Below are 18,865 nucleotides of genomic sequence, written 5' to 3'. Positions count from 1 at the left end.
ATGAGAACAATAAAGAGCTTTTTGAACATTAAAGCATTAAAACATGTCACAGTAGAGACACTAGTACATACTGATATACACCTGAACGTTAGCAGAATATGTCCTCTTTAAATACAACATGAGTAAAAGTAATTAGTTACATTCTTTTCACCATGGTCATATTTATATGTCCATTTCGAAATAATTGTGTTAATCCCCTTTAGGCACATTTGTAATTTGCGATAATGGGCTACATAAATAAAATCTGATTGCTTGATTATTATTTATTTTTTTATGTTGTTATTTTTCTGACAGTTATGGACTTCCATATAATACTAACCAAGAATATCCAGATAATTATTACAATGATTAGTATTCACACATTTATTAAGTAATGAGGTTTCAAATTAAATATTGTTTCTGTCCACAGAGAGCATCAGCTGGGCTAAGGAGGACAACAGCTGAGCTAACGGATGGTAACCAAGACAACGGTAGCTCCAGCAACAATAACCCTGTAACCGACTCTCCCACTCCTATAGAGCCAACAAGTTCAGATACCATGGAGATCAGCTCATCACCACCGCTAACAGACATGGAGAGAGAAAACTTGGCTAGCTGGCACATCCAGGAAGTGCTCCATGGGGGGCAGCAGCCAATCACAGATGAGCAGGATGAGGAAGAGGCTGCAGAGAAAGAAAATGGAAAAATAAATGAAGATGAAGAGTGTGATTACCTTGTTTTTGAGATAGGAGAGCAGAAGGGATGGCACAAAGGAGAAGGAGATGAAGGAGGACAAGACACAGAGACAAAAGGAGAGGAGGAAGAATATGGAGGAAGAGGAGACACAGAAGGAAAGGAAGAAGGGACAGGAGAAACAGAGAGGAAATATGAAGGTAGAGGAGACACAGAGAGAGAAGATGGAGGAAGAGGAGACACAGAGAGGGAAGATGGAGGAAGAGGAGACACAGAGAGGGAAGATAGAGGAAGAGGAGACACAGAGAGGGAAGATGGAGGAAGAGGAGACACAGAGAGGGAAGATGGAGGAAGAGGAGACACAGAGAGGGAAGATGGAGGAAGAGGAGACACAGTTGAGATGAAGGACTTCTTCAGTCCTTCAGCATCAGAGCCCATGACGGCCACCCTTGATCCTTTAGACACCTGGGGTCACGACCCCGACAACAGAGATGACCTTAGCGACAGTCACCTTAGCGACTACCTCCAAGCTGAGCTGGCTGTCGTGTACTCGGACAGCGATGCAGGGGAGGACCAATGGGCTGGCTCCACGCCCTGTCATGTCACTAACCAGGAAGAAGCAGATGCAGAGGTTCATGATGGAGAAAGCATGGAAGAGGAGAAAGGCTATGAGGCAGAAGTAGAGAATGTAACAGAGGTGCAGAGAGAGGAGGAAGAGGAGGAGAGGAGGAATGATGATGAGGAGCAGAGGAGGTCGGGGAGAGATGTTTTCATGCGGACTCCTTCTGTCAACTCCACTGCCAGCTCCATAGACCCTGACAGGAAGGTAAGACATCTTTTATTGAAGTTGCAATACTCCCACAGAAGATTTGATGATTGAAGAAAGGGTTGAAGGTAAACTTCAGGTAATGCTGCAGCACATCATTATGTACAGAGGCAGTGCACTTAGAGTAGGACCTTTATATAGCCGTGGAAAATGATGGTATTGTGGGGGAAACTTCTGAAGCAATAGGAGTCAGGACTCAAAGAGACACGATGGAGAGCTGGAGCTTTGATGGTAAACACTGACGGTTTATTTGGAGCTTCGACCGGAAAATTCACAAGACATGTCACGGGCCACGGTCTGACCACAAGGTTGAGATGCCACAATCAATTCTGAAGAGCCCTCCTGTAGCTCCAGGTTTGAACTAGTTCAGAGTGTAATAAGAACATTCTTCAATAGACTAAACAGCTGAGGACACTGAATCACATTTGTTGTCGCTTATGGCTCGGGGTCATCTACGCCCCGAGAAGGATGTGTTCCAGGCAGGCCCGGTTCCAGAACAAAATGACTAAGGGTGCAACTGAGATTAGAGAGGGTGCAGTGGTAAAGTGCTATTTTTATAAGCGGGGAGTGGACCTGACACCCTCTAGGGCAGGGGTGCCCAACCAGTCGATCGCGATCGACCGGTCGATCGCGGGGAGATTCCCAGTCGATCGCGAGATGTGTCTAAAAATAGAACAACAATATTCAGTTTTATCGTTAATGTCCTATAACATAATCTTCCTGTGCCAGAATAATGCACTTGAACGCATCAAAGCTTTGTGATTGGCCGGCGTGACCCCATGTGTCGGGGCGTGGCTTGTGGGCAGTGGGCTGACGTGACGTGACGTGGCAGTGGGCAACGTTCGCTGACGTTGTCCGTGTCAACAGGAGTGCCAGTCCGCACACACACAAGACCGCAATGGCAGAAGCAAAAAAGCACCAAATATATCATTTTCACTCCGAGTGGGAGGATGATTATTTTTGTATCTATTCCAATTCAAAGTCCATCTGTCTCATCTGCAATGCGAGCGTGGCTTTATCGAAGAAGGGTAATTTAGGAGCGGCATTTCAAAACAGTGCACAAACGCTACGAGACGGAATTCCCTCCTAATTCTGACCTACGCTCCAAAAGGGGAGGGGCCTGAAAGGACAGCTAAATGCACAGCAGTCCATTTTCACCAGGCCCAACAACAAGAGCAAGGCTGCTACCATAGCATCTTATCGTGCCAGTCACGTTCTTGAGAAACACATGAAGTCTTTCAAAGATGGCGAAGTTGTGAAAGAAGCATTCCTGGAGGCTGCCGACGCGCTTTTGGGGGACAGTAAAAATAACAGAAGCATTTCAACAGGTTTTTGATATAATAAAAACTCAAGTTAGATACCGTTATTAATCAGCTGTAAGTTTGAGTTTGTTTGAACTTATTCATTATAATTATTGTACAAAATGGTATAAGAATGCAAACGTTAAGATCTGTTCTGTTTTAATTGATTATAGTCTATTATAAATTCAGGTTAAGAAACTAGTGTTGCTTGCATCCTATTTTAAAGGCATTTCTTTTTATACTCTACTAAAATGCAACAAAAAAAAGGGTTTGATTCTATTAATTTTGTCTTTTTTATTGCACTGTTGCAGCAGATTCCTGTGTAGCTTCAGATCTGAGTTGTCTTATTAGTAAGCCTCATTTATACTTTTGTAGCAACACTATTTGTATATAATGGCAAAGAAAGGGTTCAGAGTCTTTTCTTTTTCTCCTGTGTTCAATGTTTCTTGAAGACATTACCCACTGTAGTGACGTGTGAATAAACTCCAACTCCGTATCAACAACACTGTTGTGTGACTTCAGTTAAATACTTGTATGTGTGTAGATTAGAAAGAGGTAAGATAAAGGATCTGCAGTATTTCATGAGGTATTCATCGTACAAAGGTCAGTTTTATACAAGTAGAATTGTGTATTTACCTGGTAGTAGGCTGTCAGTAATGGCTACGCCTCTCTATTTGGACTGGTCTCGGCAGACTGGCAACTTTAAAAGTAGCTCTCGGTTCAAAAAAGGTTGGGCACCCCTGCTCTAGGGGGTCCTCACCTCCTCTAGGGGGGTCCGGGGGCATGTTAAATATTGAAGTTAAAAGCATCAATCTGGTGCACTTTGAGAGCAAAATGAAGAGATCTATGGATATATCTCAACACCCATATGAAACAGAACTGTAAGCAGATTTACTATTTCTTTATGGATATTTTACAAATCACTCCCCTTTCAAGACCGAAATGTCTACATGCATAGCAGAAGATGGCATATTTTGTTGAGGAATATTCTAGCCAATCTCTGTTTTGAAACCATGAGCTGCAAAATGAGCACCTTACCCCACTGTACAGGCGAGGTGGGTACTTTTTTTAATATACCTGGGCAGGCTCTGTTTTGCCGAGGTCCTCTGGCACTTGCGGGCCGCCGAGGGGTGGCGGTGTTTGGGGCAACGAAGAGGGCGAGGCAGGCAAAGCCGGCGAGTCGGGCGGGAGGACGTTAGTGTCCACGACAGTGGCCGCGGGTAACGTAATGTCCTCATGATCTGAACTGTTATTACCTGCAGTAGATACAGTGTTACTGCTGGCGATAAGGGCTGGTTGTTTTAACCATTTTCTGATGTCCATCACTGACTGCTGTGTAAGAACCTTGCAGATGACGAACGCGCAGCGGTACAGGTCACGCGCACCTGACATAATAACGTTACTTACCGATTAAATTGACCAAATAAATGCAGCAGACAATGTTATTTAACCACAAATACAATTGATTTTATTTCAACTATATTCTTCTTATTATTATTACTACTATTGTTATTATTGTTATTATATATGTAATATTTTTCACTTTTAATAAAAAAAAAAAAAATGCACTTTACATTTTTTTTTCACTTTTAATTTTTCAAATGAGGGTGCATAACAACTCAACTGAGGGTGCAATGCACCCTTATGCACCCCCGTAGAACCGGGCCTGGTTCCAGGTGTCCCACAACAATAACTATCTCTGACCGAGAGCTGCCCGCTCACAAACTGGTAACAACAACAAAATGCTAGGGCAGCCCCTCCTCAGGGAGATAGCGGCTGATCAAGGCTGGGCATCTGCGTCAGAGGGCGAAAGAGGACATGCAGGGGAAAGGATTCCCTTACAGGTATGACGTTTGTCTGATGCACTTCCATGAAGTGCGTCCAATTGACATGCTGCAGAGTGCCTGCAAATATCAACGCTGAAGGATATTTGAATCGCTCTGTATTATAGGCAAGGTGTTTACATCTCTGTTTCCAAGATGGAGATTGGGGGAGGGGGATTTTTACTTGGAATAACAGCCAAATGCAGTTTATTAACTTACCTGTACCCAAACCTACGGTGGCCGATCTGTGCTACAACGGCCCAAAACACTTGGTTCTGGAGAAACACACTGCACTTTCAAAACTGATGCAAATATAAAAACCCTAGTGTGCCAAAAGACATGCAAATGAAGACACATCTTTAAAAACTTGGCATCATATGCTCAGCATTTGGAAAACATTCGCCAACTTGATGAAACATGTGCAGTGTTTACTAAAAGCGTAAACAAAACGCTGCAAATACAAAACACTGTTTTGGGCCGTTGTAACACGTTTGCACCTGTGGGCCACCGTACAGACCTCTTGAATGGGATTTTAGTGACCCCCTCACCCTCCAGCTCTGTGGCAGAGTGAAACGTCTGTATGAGGCTCCTTCTTTAAAACAGCAGCATGTTTGCGCTTCACTTCCCTCTCTTCGGCAGAATGAGGAACTGTCGTAACTTTTTATAACCATAGTTTTGTATCAGAACATTTAGAAAACAAATAAATGAAATAATATTATTGTTGATGCGTAATGATGACGTTTCTTTTTCTGTAAACCTCTTCTTGTTATTTGATGTTTATTCGCTGCTTGGTTTTTACCATAGCCAATGTAACAATTCAAAAATGTCAAAAAAAATCCACATGTCAGATATATTTCATCTTAATTGAAAAAAACAATGTAACCTTCAAGTTGTAGTCGCAATAATACATGCTGGTTGAGTCAGGATTAATGCAGACTTCCTGTTGGATGGTTTAATAACCCAATGTCACTCACAACTACTTGGTTTGGAATGGCGATCATGCTAACCTGCAAACAAGGTGGAATCTAATGAAGGAAGTTGTCAATGAACCATATGGTGAATGGACTACATTTCATCTGTGTACTAGTAGTAGTTACTAGTAGTAATAATACATTCAAATGTTCTTTTATGGTATTCTCCTATGTGTGTTTTAATCTCATCTGAACCTCCCCTTCAGGTTCCTGCAGACTTCTGTGTCCGGATGGAGAGCCACAGTGAAAATGTCTCCAACGAGCATGTGGACTTCCTGTTGGCCCGACAGCAGTGGAGGAATATGGAGAAAGAGGTCAAAGGTCAGCCGATCCCCAAACCAGGGCTCAGAGCCCAGGGGAGCTTCCAGGGCACCCACACATCACTGTACCCCCCCACACGCAGCCCCCGAATCAAACACAGGTGAGAAATGATAGAGCTATTTTCAAAAAACACAAACTGTGAAAAGCACAGATAGCGCCCAAAAAGGACTCCAACTTGGTAATAACCTGTCAATCACAAGGTAAAACATACCCTGCTCTTTTGTTTATTTAATATAAATGGGAACATCATTTACCAAATGAAAATACTGTATTGAAGAAGACTTAAAAATTGAGAGTGAAACCTTGTACTCATAGGAAAGTGTTTACTAAGGTAAGTGAGAAGTACAGTAGACAGGGGTCGCCCCCTGCAGGACATTATAGAGAATGCAGGTTAAAGCACCTCTACATTGACATGTAATTTTTCAGGTTACTGCTTGTTAACAACAAGACTAGATAGGAATCCTCTCATGTCATTGTCCCCAAATCAATGTAATGTAGAACACAGATTAGCATCAGTGAATGGGATGTGACCTTGATTGCTTATCAACTCACAAATCAGATTTCTCTTTACCCTACATCTTTGAATACTGATCACTAAGTGTGACATTTTAAACTGATTTAAGCCTGATTTCAATGAACAACTGGAACAAGCTGATACACAATACAAGAGATTCTGTCAGATTCAGTGGGGAAATGTGTTTCATGTTAACCTTAACCTTTACAAGGAGGGGTCTCACCTGTGGCAGAAATTGTCTTTTATTTTACGATCATCTTATCCTAAGCTGTGTTTTCTCCTGTCCTGACAAAGGGAGATCCATCCGGCCCCAGTCCCCAGGGAGCCCCCCCTGGCCCACACCCTGTCCCCCAGTTCAGAGGACTCGGGCCTGGACGACGTGTCGTACCGCAGCCCGATGGAGGAGCCGGAGAGCGCCGTGGAGAGAGAGATCCGGCTGACCCTGGAGAGAGAGGAGCGGCACCGCAGGGAGCGGGGGGGGGTCTCACACGGCCTCGCTATACCCAGGTAACCAGCATCCAGCTGACGGGCTACAGTATGATACCCAACCCTACACAGTAGCACTGTGCACTCTTTCTGGTGTAGTAACGGCCCTTACACACAGCGGCGTGCGTTGACGCTTCACCGAACTGCATTCGCGGTGCTCGCTTCAAAAGTAGAGCAATGTTCTACTTTTGAAGCTTCGACGGACGAGTCAGCCAATCGAATCATATGCCAGTACAAGCTCTAGCCAATCAAACCGCTGCTTGTGTGTCAGGGGGCGGGAGATTAATGTGATTGGTTGTTGGTCGAGCGTCAGACATGCCCACCGGAAAGCTTCAACGCACGCCGCAGTGTGTAGGGGCCGTAAGAAGAGTGGGGGGTGGGTTGGATTTGGTTTTCACTATTCTGGAGGAAAACTGAACATTTTGTTTACCTCCAGAAACAGAGCCCAAGTTAAAAGAGATAAATGAATGGGATCTTTGCACTGAAATGTTTACATTGTGTTGCTGTCTTCAGTATTATACTTGTAAAGGTGTATACCAGGGGTACTCAAACTCTTTTGTTAAAGGTCCACTTGTGAATTTTATACAAGGTCAATGGTCCGGATCAATGCCAGTAAAGTCCCCACACCCCCGGAGCGGAGCAATGAAACTGAAATTAAGAAGCCGTTTCGGCGCGCTATGAGGGGGTTTGAGGGGGTTTCCCGACATATCGTTGCAGTAAACTAAAGGGTGTTTCATGTTGTCGTTGCTGTGGAACTTCTCAATCTTTTTGTGTTTTTTTTCTGGTTTGTTTTGTGTTTGTATCTTTTATTTTAAATGTATTTATTTATTTTATGTTTTGTGAGCTGAGCTGTGTGATTTTATATGTTATGTATCTCTCTGTTCAGCACTTTGGTCAGGAGGTTTTAAAGTGCTATATAAATAAAGTTGGATTGGATTGGATTAATCTACCTTATTTGGGGGCCCCCTGTCGGTAAACGGCGCCCCTCTACACACACACGCAATACATACGTATACGTATGATGGCTTGAACTAGTGGGAGAAATGGCACTGTTTGTCTGTAGCCAATGCCTTGAACCTCTGCAAAAATGGCATTAGAAGCATTAGAAAGTCGCTGTTAACTTGCGGTCTGCAATGCGTGTCACGCTCGCGCACACAAGTAAATATATGCACGTTCATTCTCACAACGCGTCAGACACAAGAAAATATACATTGAAGGGGAGCTATCATACAAAATGCACTTTGTGCTGTCTTTTATACATAAATATGTGTCCCCGGTGCGTCGGGGAACTCACGCAGCGTCAGAAAATAAAACCCTCTCTCTTTTCCTCCGTACCCAAATCTTTTAAAAACAGGGGTACAACGAGCGGAGACAGATTTGCTGCCGATCTGACGTCAAATCGGCAGCGGACCCACAGAAAGTTGCTATCAGAAACAATGCCTGACGTGTTTTGGACGTAATCTCGTCTTTGTTTACATTAGCAAGCCTCGCTAACACTCAGAGCTAACCTGTACTGGAGAGCACATGTGTTTAAAAAGCAGGAAATCAAAAAAGGAACTCACCTTGTGATAAACCCGCAAGAGAAAAAGTATTTGAGCTCCATACTGTTTCAGAAATAATCTTTGATATGGTTTAGAACAGGATGGCGTTTTATCACAGCAGAATTTAACTTTATCTCCGGTAGAATTCTGATCAGGCATTAGCTCCGCCTCCTCTTTTTTTTTTTTCAAGCTAAGGACCCAAAATCCGCGTTTCTCTAACAGGGCTGCAAAAGAGGGGTTTGAGCAGTATGAGGCATGGCTACAATGAGTGAACTGTTTGGTATTTTAAGCAAAACACTTCACAGACATGTTTTGTATAGGTATGGCCCTACAATATATTTTTCCAATATAGCATGATAGGTCCACTTTAATTTACATCAGAATCAGAAATTCTTTTTTTTGGCCCGCACATCCAGGATTTGGGCCCGCTGTTTTAATCAGGGCTGAATACAACATTTTAATTGTTTTATTATTATGTTTATTGTTGTTATTTGTCCTAATATTTATTTATATGTTGAAAGATTAGTTTAATATCATTTTTTTATTTTGCTATGAAATTCTGAATGAAATTCTGAATGAAAGGCTGCGCGCGAGACTGGTTTTTCGCTGGGTTGAGTCGTGTGGGTTTTGAGTGAGATGCGGCACAGCAGCCTGTCAGTTTACTCTTGCTAGGTTAGTTTGGCTATTATCATTTATATTTATCTGCAACAATGGATATCAGGAAGTGGTTCATGAAAGGAATATGGCAACTCAGCGCCAGATGCAGGCACATTAGAAGACATCAGTTACGTTACCAACGAGCTAGCAAGCCAGCCAGGGACAAGGGAGGTTGGCAATCAATTATATTTTGAAGAGAAATTGACTCTCAAGCCGGCTCTCTCACAAACTCCTGCTCTGTGCGCAAGCAGACCGCTGCACACGCTCTCTGCCTCGCTCAATCTCTCTCTCTCTCCCTTTCTCTCCATCGCTCAACCTCACTCCACCTCTCCACCCTGTGTGCGCTCCTCAAGTTTGCCTGCGTGCTTGCCCAAGTTGGCACAGCATTACAAATGTGCCACAAAACCAACCAATGGATGTAGCCTATAATAAGACCGTCAACAGCCTTATGGCAACCTAAAATCTATGACCTAAAACCCCTCTGTTTCCGTAACAACAATTCACGAGCGCCTCCCTCACCCCCCCCCCCCCCCCCCCCCCCCGTTGACAATTCAGATTTCCCGGGAAATGTAAGTGTTGTGGTGGGCCCGCCCTGGTAAATCAGATGCCCGCCCAGAGACGTATGTCTGCCGCCGGGTCTGGGTACTACCCTTAACCATGCTATGCGAGCATTCACATACTGAGTTGCATAAAAGTAACCGGCCAATCGGGGCGAGCCTACCTGAATGCGCGCGCAGGCCCACAGTATATAAGGCAGCCACGCCTCCTGCCTGTCATCCTACACCCTCTTCAGCGAGCGGCATAGGAAACACAGGGCCCCTAGGTAGAGGGCTCCGCCTGTGCTTATATAACCAGGGTTACAATATGTAACCCACCGTTATATATTGTGTCAGTATGACCAGGTCGGTTGAGTCTGTGTTCAGTAGAAGTTTGATATGAAGCCAAACATGTACTGGACCGCGTCACACTAGAGTCAGCAGCCCCCTCTGACTGAACATAATAACACTGACAGCCTCTCCACTAGGCAACAGTGAGTCCTCAAGCTGTTATTAGTAGGCTACTACATCTGGGGAGAGTACGATGAAAGGTGTATTATCTTTTCTACTAGCACGCATCTTTGACATTTTATAAAGTTATGGCTAACACTTTAGCAAACAGTCTCCATGCCCAAGACACAGACGAGTCACGTTTTAATTTGGTGTAAATGTAAGTCCAATATTCACTCTCTCATATCTGCTTTTGAGAAACATATCTCTTTTTAGCTCTTCTAAATTCTCCACTTTATACACCAGCTTATCATCAACGCTGTCTGTCTGCGTGCATTCTGCTGCTGGCAGGTGGTGTGTTGTGGGTTTATCAGAGCAGTGCCTCCTGTTAACAGTGTGTGCGTGACTCTGGAGGCTGGTAGTCCAAAACAAAGAGGTAAAAGAGGCTAAACTGAGAACAGCTGAGTTAGTGACAATTACCTGTTGGTATCTTTTTGATTCACTGTCAATGTGATATGGTACAGTTGAAAAGGAATCTAACTTCGATACAACCAATGTTAATATCTAGGTCGTCTCCGATACCGAGCTCCGGTGCTGATAAGGCTCCGGAAAACGGCCATCCAATCTTTTGAGGACTAAACCCTCCAGACTACACGCAAGATCACCGTAATCTGCTCAGGGGGCGCTTACAGCGTGTCTTCTAACACCAGCTGCCCGTCGTATCACTTATTTCAGGCGCTAAAGCATCGGATGTCCGACCACCAGGATAGCAAAACACATTGTGTAGTGCAGTAGGTGTTGGTGGGCTGGTAGAACCCCAGAGCAGTATCTAAACTGCCCCTGGAGGAGAAACCCTGTGTCGTTGGGAGACCCCTTGGTAATTAGGGCAGCTTCAGGACCCACTGTTGATCCCCAGTTCTACCAATCAAAACAATGCAAATGTAATATCAACCACAGCCAGAGTCAAACATTACTATCACAGCAGTGACATCACCACATCAGCAGAGCTTATGTCATATTTCAACATCAATCAAAACCACATCAACCACAGTGTGAAACTACAGTTTAACCTTAGCAGAGTTTCTATTCCCCTTAAACTATTTAAATCCAAATGATCAACTAATGTCAGCCTTTTCCGAGGAAGGGTGTTCTTACCTCACTCTGAGACCGAGCAGATACCTTCAGAGACCACGAGAGAGAGAGAGACCAGGAGTTTGGGTCGAAGTGTACAAACCGGTTTTATTAAGGTTTTAATAAAAATAGAGGATTTACAAGAATCCAAAGAAATAACAAAGACACCAAGTCAAAATACAAAAGCAACAGGTTCACCAGTCAAATGTCCTAGAGCGGTCTAAAAGAGCCCAGGCCCAGGCCCAGGCCCAGGCCCAGGCCCAGGCCCAGGCCCAGGCCCAGGCCCAGGCCCAGGCCCAGGCCCAGGCCCAGGCCCAGGCCCAGGCCCAGGCCCAGGCCCAGGCCCAGGCCCAGGAGCCAAGACCCAGAATCAAACTTCCAAAAAGTTCCCCCAAGCTCTAAAGCCCTCCTGTTTCTCTTCACACATCATCTTTCAAAGTCTCTTGCCTCCTCCCTCTCTGCGTCAGGTGCTTTCCCCTCGTCTATCTTCGAGGGAGAAGGAGGTCACATAATGTTCAACTTTTACTTGATGAACAATTCAAAATGTAAAGTTCAAATAAAACAAATAAAGACTTATAGTAATAATATGCAATTTTAACAAAAGGGAATATGAACATTTTTCATGAAAGCAGAACACATTGTCAATGTCATGTTTAGAATCAAGTTTTTTTCTTTAAACATTTAATTTCAAATATGCAAACTTTATACTTTAATTTATTAACAGAGACTTCATTTATTAACAGAGACAATAGGGACAGCTTGTCTCTACGATTCGCTGGCCCAGGAAGTTGGTTCAAATCTTTACGTAGTCCGTCTGCATCCTGTGTGCATTGTTGTCCTCAACCGTTGTAACCGTTGTCAAGGTGTCAAAAACCACAACGCCTTCCTAGAATTCTGGTTGGAACTTTTATGCTTTGCTTGCCCCATCTAAAATGCATAATGTGCACAGGTCAAGAGTTCAGGATGTTCTGTCTGGTTTCACATGTCTGATAAGACATTATTGAGACATACATCCTTTCCATCAAACCAAATTATAGCCAATTTAAAATGTTTTATTAATGGTAAGCTTAATAGAGGTAGGCGAGGTAAAGGTGAGGTCTGTCACGGCCACTTAAACAGCAGATCTGTCAACACAGTATTTACAATAACTGCAGTAAAGCTCTATCTACTTAACCTAATAAAAAGTTCAGCCAAAATGAGCTGATTGATGCTTTTTGGTTGTCCTGTGTTCAGGCCCTCCACCCTGCAGACAGGACGGTCTCCACCCAGACCTCCAGCCTGCCGGACCCCCACCCTGTCCATCTCCCCCTCTCCATCCTGCTCCTCCTCCCTCGCAAGGTCTGGCTACCATGAAATGACAGCCAACAACGTCATCATCCTGGAGCCGGACTGCTCAGGCTCCGCCTCCAGGAACCGCTTACTCTCCTCCGCAATCGGGGGCCTCTCTGATTGGCCAACAAGCCAGAACGTGATGCCATCTGCCAACGTCATCGTTGTGGAAACCTCCAATCTCATAATTCGCAGCGCTTCAGAATTCTGCCTAAGCTCCGACTCGGTGTCAATGGAACCGCAGGAGAGCACCTTCTCCTCCAATCCGTTCTTCAAGCTGCGCTCCATCAGCAGCCAGTCGCTGGTGGAGCAGGAGATCCGCATGGTGAGGCAGAGGGAGGAGGAGTGGAGGAGGCAGAAGGAGGAGATGTGGAGGAAGAGGAGGGAGGAGGACTGGAAGAGAGGAAGAGAGAGGTACAACACGGTGCTGGTGTCTCCAGGCCTCAACGACAGCATCAGCTTCAGCGGTACGTCATCCAGAGGTTCAAAGTAACTGAGTACATTTACTCAAGTACTGCGCTCAAGTACAATGTTGAGGTACCTGTGCTTTACTTGTACTTCAACATTTTGCTACTTTGTACTTTTACCCCACCACCATTTAGAGGTACATGTTGTACTTTTCCTACTACATGTATTTAATACCTTTAGTTACTTCACAGATGTGGATGAATGATGTGAAATATAATCAAGTGTTAAATCAGACTTTAGTTCCACCTGGAGTAAATCCACAAGCTACCCTGCAGTATACAAAGTACTTCAAACTAGCTGCACCTTTACCAGCTTTGAGAACACTTTCATGATCAATCATTATAAAACATATCATATATATTATTCTGAAATGGACCAATCTGCACAATGACTACTTTTACTGTCGCTACTTTAAGTATTTTCAAATGCTTTTGTACTTTTACTTGAGTAATATTTTGAATGTAGGACTTTTACTGTAACAGAGTAACTCTGGTAGCTCTACTTTTACTTAAGTACAAGATCTGAGTACTTCTCCCACTTCTGCAGTCATCGCCACTAATACTATCAGATAGATGGATAGATACAGAATCAGAATACCTTTATTTGTCCCACAGAGGGGAAACTGTTTTGTCACAGCAATGTATGAGAATCATTTCTTTAAAATGGAATACATTTTTTTATAATGACATATATTCAGAAGAGTATCTACACGCTATCAATAATACAGAATACATCAGAATACTCAGTATACCAATCTACTAAAGGGACAGAAACATATAAGCATAGTGGACTAAATACCGTAGCACATTGTGAGCAGTAGCTTTTAATTAAAGGTCAAATATATCAGGAGCATTCCTGGGGGGTTGGAGTTCTGCTCAGGAATCTACAGGACACCAACCATCCAGAACTACTGAACCGCTGCCTCTATTATTGCTTCAGTGAAATTATTAATAGATATTCAAAATAACATGAGATATACTTCTAAGGCTTGCTGATGATGGTGTGCTCTCTAGTCAGTGTTGAACAGAACAAAGTCACTGCTGAATGATACCTGAAAAAGATTAGGCTTCTGTCGGCTCTGATTATCCTATTACACAGTGTTTTCCTTTTTTTGTTCCAGTACCAGAGGTTCCAGACAGATGTGTCTCCTCCCCTTCCTCCCCTTCCAGAAACCGCAAAATGGAACGATCCAGTTTGTCTTGTGACCACAAGGTTGGCACACACACACACACACACACACACACACACACACACACACACACACACACACACACACACACACACACACACACACACACACACACACACACACACACACACACACACACACACACACACACACACACACACACACACCACACACACACACACACACACACACACACACACACACACACACACACACACACACACACACACACACACACGCACACACACACAACGAGAAACTACCGTCAATTGCAGCCTAGGCCAATTATTCATCAGTCCAGATTTACTGGACAGTTTTCAGAGAGTTGGCACAGTAAATCCAGCAGCTTGTCTCCAACACTAGTTTGGAGGTGAAACATGTTTCAGACATCAGAGGGTTACTAGTATGTACTATGCCACCTTTTAATAGTTTTAAGTTTCACTCAAGATGGAACTTGACCAAGTACTAGGACATATACAGATGTATTTTTCGGTTGTTACTGTACCTGCAGTTTTTTTAAATCTTGCTTTTGCATACTTGTATAAAGCCAATTATAAACCTTATAAACCTGATGCCCCGTCATAATGGCCAATACATCTCCAGGAATAATCGACCTAATGGAAAGTGTTCTTCCTTACTGCAAAGGTTTCTTGTTTAAGGACATTTAAGAAAAGCTATATTTCAAAAGAATGGTTACCTAGTTATTGACTTTGTTCAGTGAATTGATATAGCCCAATGATGAAATCATACATTTGCATCAAGAACAATATATGTTTCTTTAGCTGCTACATGCTCCACTGTATTCAATGCTTATACATATCGTTTGATTTATTAATAATATATACATATTTACAGGTGCTGCTTTAATGACATACTAGTATATTACAAATCATATTTAAAATACACCAACAATTATTTTATAATATATAAATTGACTCAATCAAGCATAATTTTGACTTTGTAATGTATCATTTTACACCACTGCTTCATGTGTCAGTACATCACATTCAAATCATGTTAAATGTTATGTTAATATGTTTTGTCCATGTTGGGTCATTGTTTTTTTTTACTTTACTCATTCATTAATTTCTTACATTTATTAATTGTGAACTTTCTAAATGTGTTAATCAGCTGGATTGATTATGCTTTTAATCCATTAGTTCACAATTTTGCAATTACACTCATTGTTTTCCTAATATGTTCATCTACCCATCACTATGCTGTTCATCCATCTAATCATTCCTCCTACTGTTCCATTTCCTGTTTATTTCTCTTCACCCCATCAATCAATCATCTATCCATCCATCCCATAATCCATTCCTCCACCCACCTTGGCTCCAGTGGTTCAGCTGAATCTCCCTCCCCCCCACAGTTCCCCTCCTTCCTCTCTTCGGTGCCGAGACGACAGAACTCCATGGCGCAGCGGTGGGAGGCCTCCCTATTAGCCAATCAGAAGAAGGAATGAGCAACAATAACGCTGAACTGTCAGCCAATGAAAAACCCAAATGAAGCTCCACGCCTCCTTCAGTCCGTCAGCAGCTGATGTTGGGCTCAGTTGTGGCTTTAATCTGATTGGTCCGTTGTGTTGTCTGTTGGACGTCCTGTGACAAGAGGACTGTTTTCATTTAGTGAGCTTGTTCCAAAGATGAAGGTCATTATCCTAGATAAGGTTTCCAAAATGCTTTCAAATCAAATGTCTGCAGACGTTGTTCTTATAACTTGTGTGGACTCCCAGGAGGCGCATCCCAATAATAACTGAGTATGAAATGGCAATCATATTTATACCACTGTTTTTTTAAATGTGACCTGGACTTTATGGATTTTAGAATCTGTGGTATTCTCCTTTAATATTCACAGCACTTTGATTTCTAGATGTTCATGAATTATTCTACTTCAACTATTGGTATTTGATTTTTATGATAATCCCTTGTGATGTGGGGATAATAAAATCATTTTTGACTTTATTTTAAATAGATCAAACACCGCTTATTTAAAAAAATATTGTAGCTATGCATAGATTTGAGAAGGTACATGCAAAAATGAGTTAGCATGTTGTGTTCTTTTCAAATGACATTCATGTCTTTTGAAAAGGTCCATGCTAGAATTTGAACATCACTGTCTGTGTGAAATGTTATTATAAGCCATCATTCAAAAGAGTTGCAGGTCATGCTGGCTGCTAAGTACTAAATAACAAATAAGTCACACAGGGGAGCTTCTGGAGGCTCTTCTCTAAGAGGGATTGGTTGTAACCCAGTAAGGAGGAAGCCATTTTGTGGGAAGAGAAAACATATTCTCTTTTCAGGAATATTGTAGTCTCGTAGTTTCAAGCCATGCTTGTTGTCTTTACTCGCTCTACACCACAGAGCACTTTCTGATGTGTGTGACAAAACCAAGAAGAATACAGCCTCAAGTTGAGCTCATTTTGAAAACAATGAAACCTTTATCAGCTAGCTACCTTCAGTAATATTAGTTAAGGTTAGCCCCGTTTACCCCTTTGCCTTCCACAGAAACGTGTGAACACAGCCTCTTATGTTCCAAACTACACTGAAGTCTAATCCCAGAGCTAGCAGGGCTGTACCAAGTGTGTTTCTTTTGAACATTGGAAGCTTCTATTGAGGTCAGCTAAGTTAGCTTCCAACACCTCTTGTGATATAAGAATACAACCAAAATCCTCTAATGATCCCTTAGAGCTATTTAAAAAAAAATCTCAATATGGATGCCTGACACCTAATATGTTTGCTGCATAGGCCTACATACATGCTAGCTAGCTTACAGCTCATTTCTGTTTGGTTGGTACATGAGGTGTTGGTAGGGTTGCCAACCGTCCCGTATTAGCCGGGACGTCCCGTATTTGAGCCAAAAGGGGCGTGTCCCGTACGGGACATTGTTTGTCCCGGACTCCCGTGTAAAGGGAAAAATCAAAAATATGTTTCTGTTTGTGCGCAATGCAGTGTGTCTGGCTGCGTGCCTGTGTGTTTGTTTGCTGTATGTGAAGGGCACTAGGACCGCTCAGTGGACAGGGCAGGCACAATGCTCGCACGTGTGTGAGAGATTTTCTCCGGCGGGCCGCGGGCGCGGCATCATTGTTTGTGTGTGGCATGTCAGCCTGTTCAGTCGTGTGGGAAAATGAGCGCTGCCGGTGGAGGAGGTGATAAAGAAAGAGGAGAAGAGAGAGAGGATGTGGTTCTGGGCCCTGGCCCTTCTAAAAAGAAAAGACTTGTGTCTTACAACAAACAGTGGAAGAAAAACACAGTTGGGTAAAGCCTGTGAGTGGAGATCTGTCTGTGTGTGTGTGTGTGTGTGTGTGTGTGTGTGTGTGTGTGTGTGTGTGTGTGTGTGTGTGTGTCTGTGCGTGTGTGTGTGTGTCAGCTGATTGATGGGAAAATGCTGGGAAAATGGTTGGTTGATGGATAACATTAAGTCTAATAATGATGTACCGTGCATGTTCACATCATGTATACTTTGCATTACTTAATACCATTTTTCAAATATTTATTTTTTAGTTGGACAAAATAGCCAATTGTACATCGAGGTGCCCAGATGTCCCTAGTGCCCACCTATCCGATTTGAACATGCTGATATACAATGTGATGTATAGCCTAATGCAGCTGTAAGATCATTGTGTTATAGGTATGCATAGTATTCTATGCATTTTGAGGGTTTTGGGGGGTTTGACCCCTCGAACCCTTGGGGGCTGGCTCCCCCAAAATAATTAAACAACATAACCCTAACCCTAAAACCGAAATAAAGTAACAAAAAAAAGTAACTAAATCCGCCAGAAACCCGAAAATCTTCGCGCGCGGGGGACACATGCCTGTGTCCCGTTTCTCCATTTCTGGAAGTTGGCAACCCTAGGTGTTGGAAGCAACCAGGTTGTAAAAAAAACACTTAGCTGTCAACTGTTAGCAAATACCTCAATAGGAATATTTACATTCATTCTGAAAACTCCTTAAAAACGAGCATAAGCAGTTATTTGAAGACTGCTTTAGCGTTACAGGTGTTAGCATGGTAGTCCCGTGACACTCTGTCTGTGGCTCTGGTTTAGCTCAACATCTCGAATACATCTGAAACATTCAGATATTCTAATGTAGTCTAGTGAAGAGTTTGACATATTTTTGTGTCCTTTCTTGATTCCTAAAAAGAGATTTCTTGTACCTGTATTTTTGCTGCATATATTTATGAATTGAGCAATGCTTGTAAATCCTTAAATATTTTATTTGTGAAACGTTTATAATATATTGTTTGAGAATGAGTGTTTGAAGATTACGTCTGCCATGTTTATAAGAGATAACTTTTGTGTGCGGTGTGTGCATGTGTGTGTTTTATAGTACTCCATCCGTTAGCTAGTCGGAGCTCCCTTTAGTTTGGCTTCTCTAGCTCTGCTTGCCCCAGAGAACTCAACTGGACTTCAACTCGTGCTTTCAACTCAACTCAGAAATGGCAGATGAAAGTAGCAGGATGGAAATTAAATTAGTTAATGCCTTACATTATAAAATATACTGCAGAAGATCAAACCACGCTGTTAGCTTATGAACTGTATTTGAGTTGCGAGTCTCTGTGCAACGATGTAGCCTGTAGCTATATCTCTGCTCTTCATTTTGAGAGGGGTTGGAATCGAATCCCTCTTATTGAACACAGTCTCACGGCATT

The 18,865-nt window shown here is 42.9% G+C and overlaps 1 protein-coding gene across 1 annotated transcript; it reads left to right on the top strand.

The window, feature by feature from the left end:
• The first annotated feature begins 412 nt into the window (after window positions 1-412).
• On the top strand, window positions 413-17,488 carry LOC117537809 (uncharacterized protein DDB_G0283697-like). The gene is made up of 6 exons (XM_034203181.1): window positions 413-1,498; window positions 5,800-6,014; window positions 6,723-6,935; window positions 12,463-13,025; window positions 14,147-14,238; window positions 15,588-17,488. The coding sequence occupies exons 1-6, from the start codon at window positions 539-541 to the stop codon at window positions 15,678-15,680; spliced, it is 2,136 nt and encodes a 711-aa protein (XP_034059072.1). The 5' UTR covers window positions 413-538; the 3' UTR covers window positions 15,681-17,488.
• The last annotated feature ends 1,377 nt before the right edge of the window (window positions 17,489-18,865 follow it).

Source organism: Gymnodraco acuticeps, unplaced genomic scaffold, assembly GCF_902827175.1.
Source record: "Gymnodraco acuticeps unplaced genomic scaffold, fGymAcu1.1, whole genome shotgun sequence".
Lineage (NCBI taxonomy): Eukaryota > Metazoa > Chordata > Actinopteri > Perciformes > Bathydraconidae > Gymnodraco > Gymnodraco acuticeps.
Note: the sequence above shows the minus strand (reverse complement) of the source record. Positions and strands in the feature narration are given on the sequence as shown.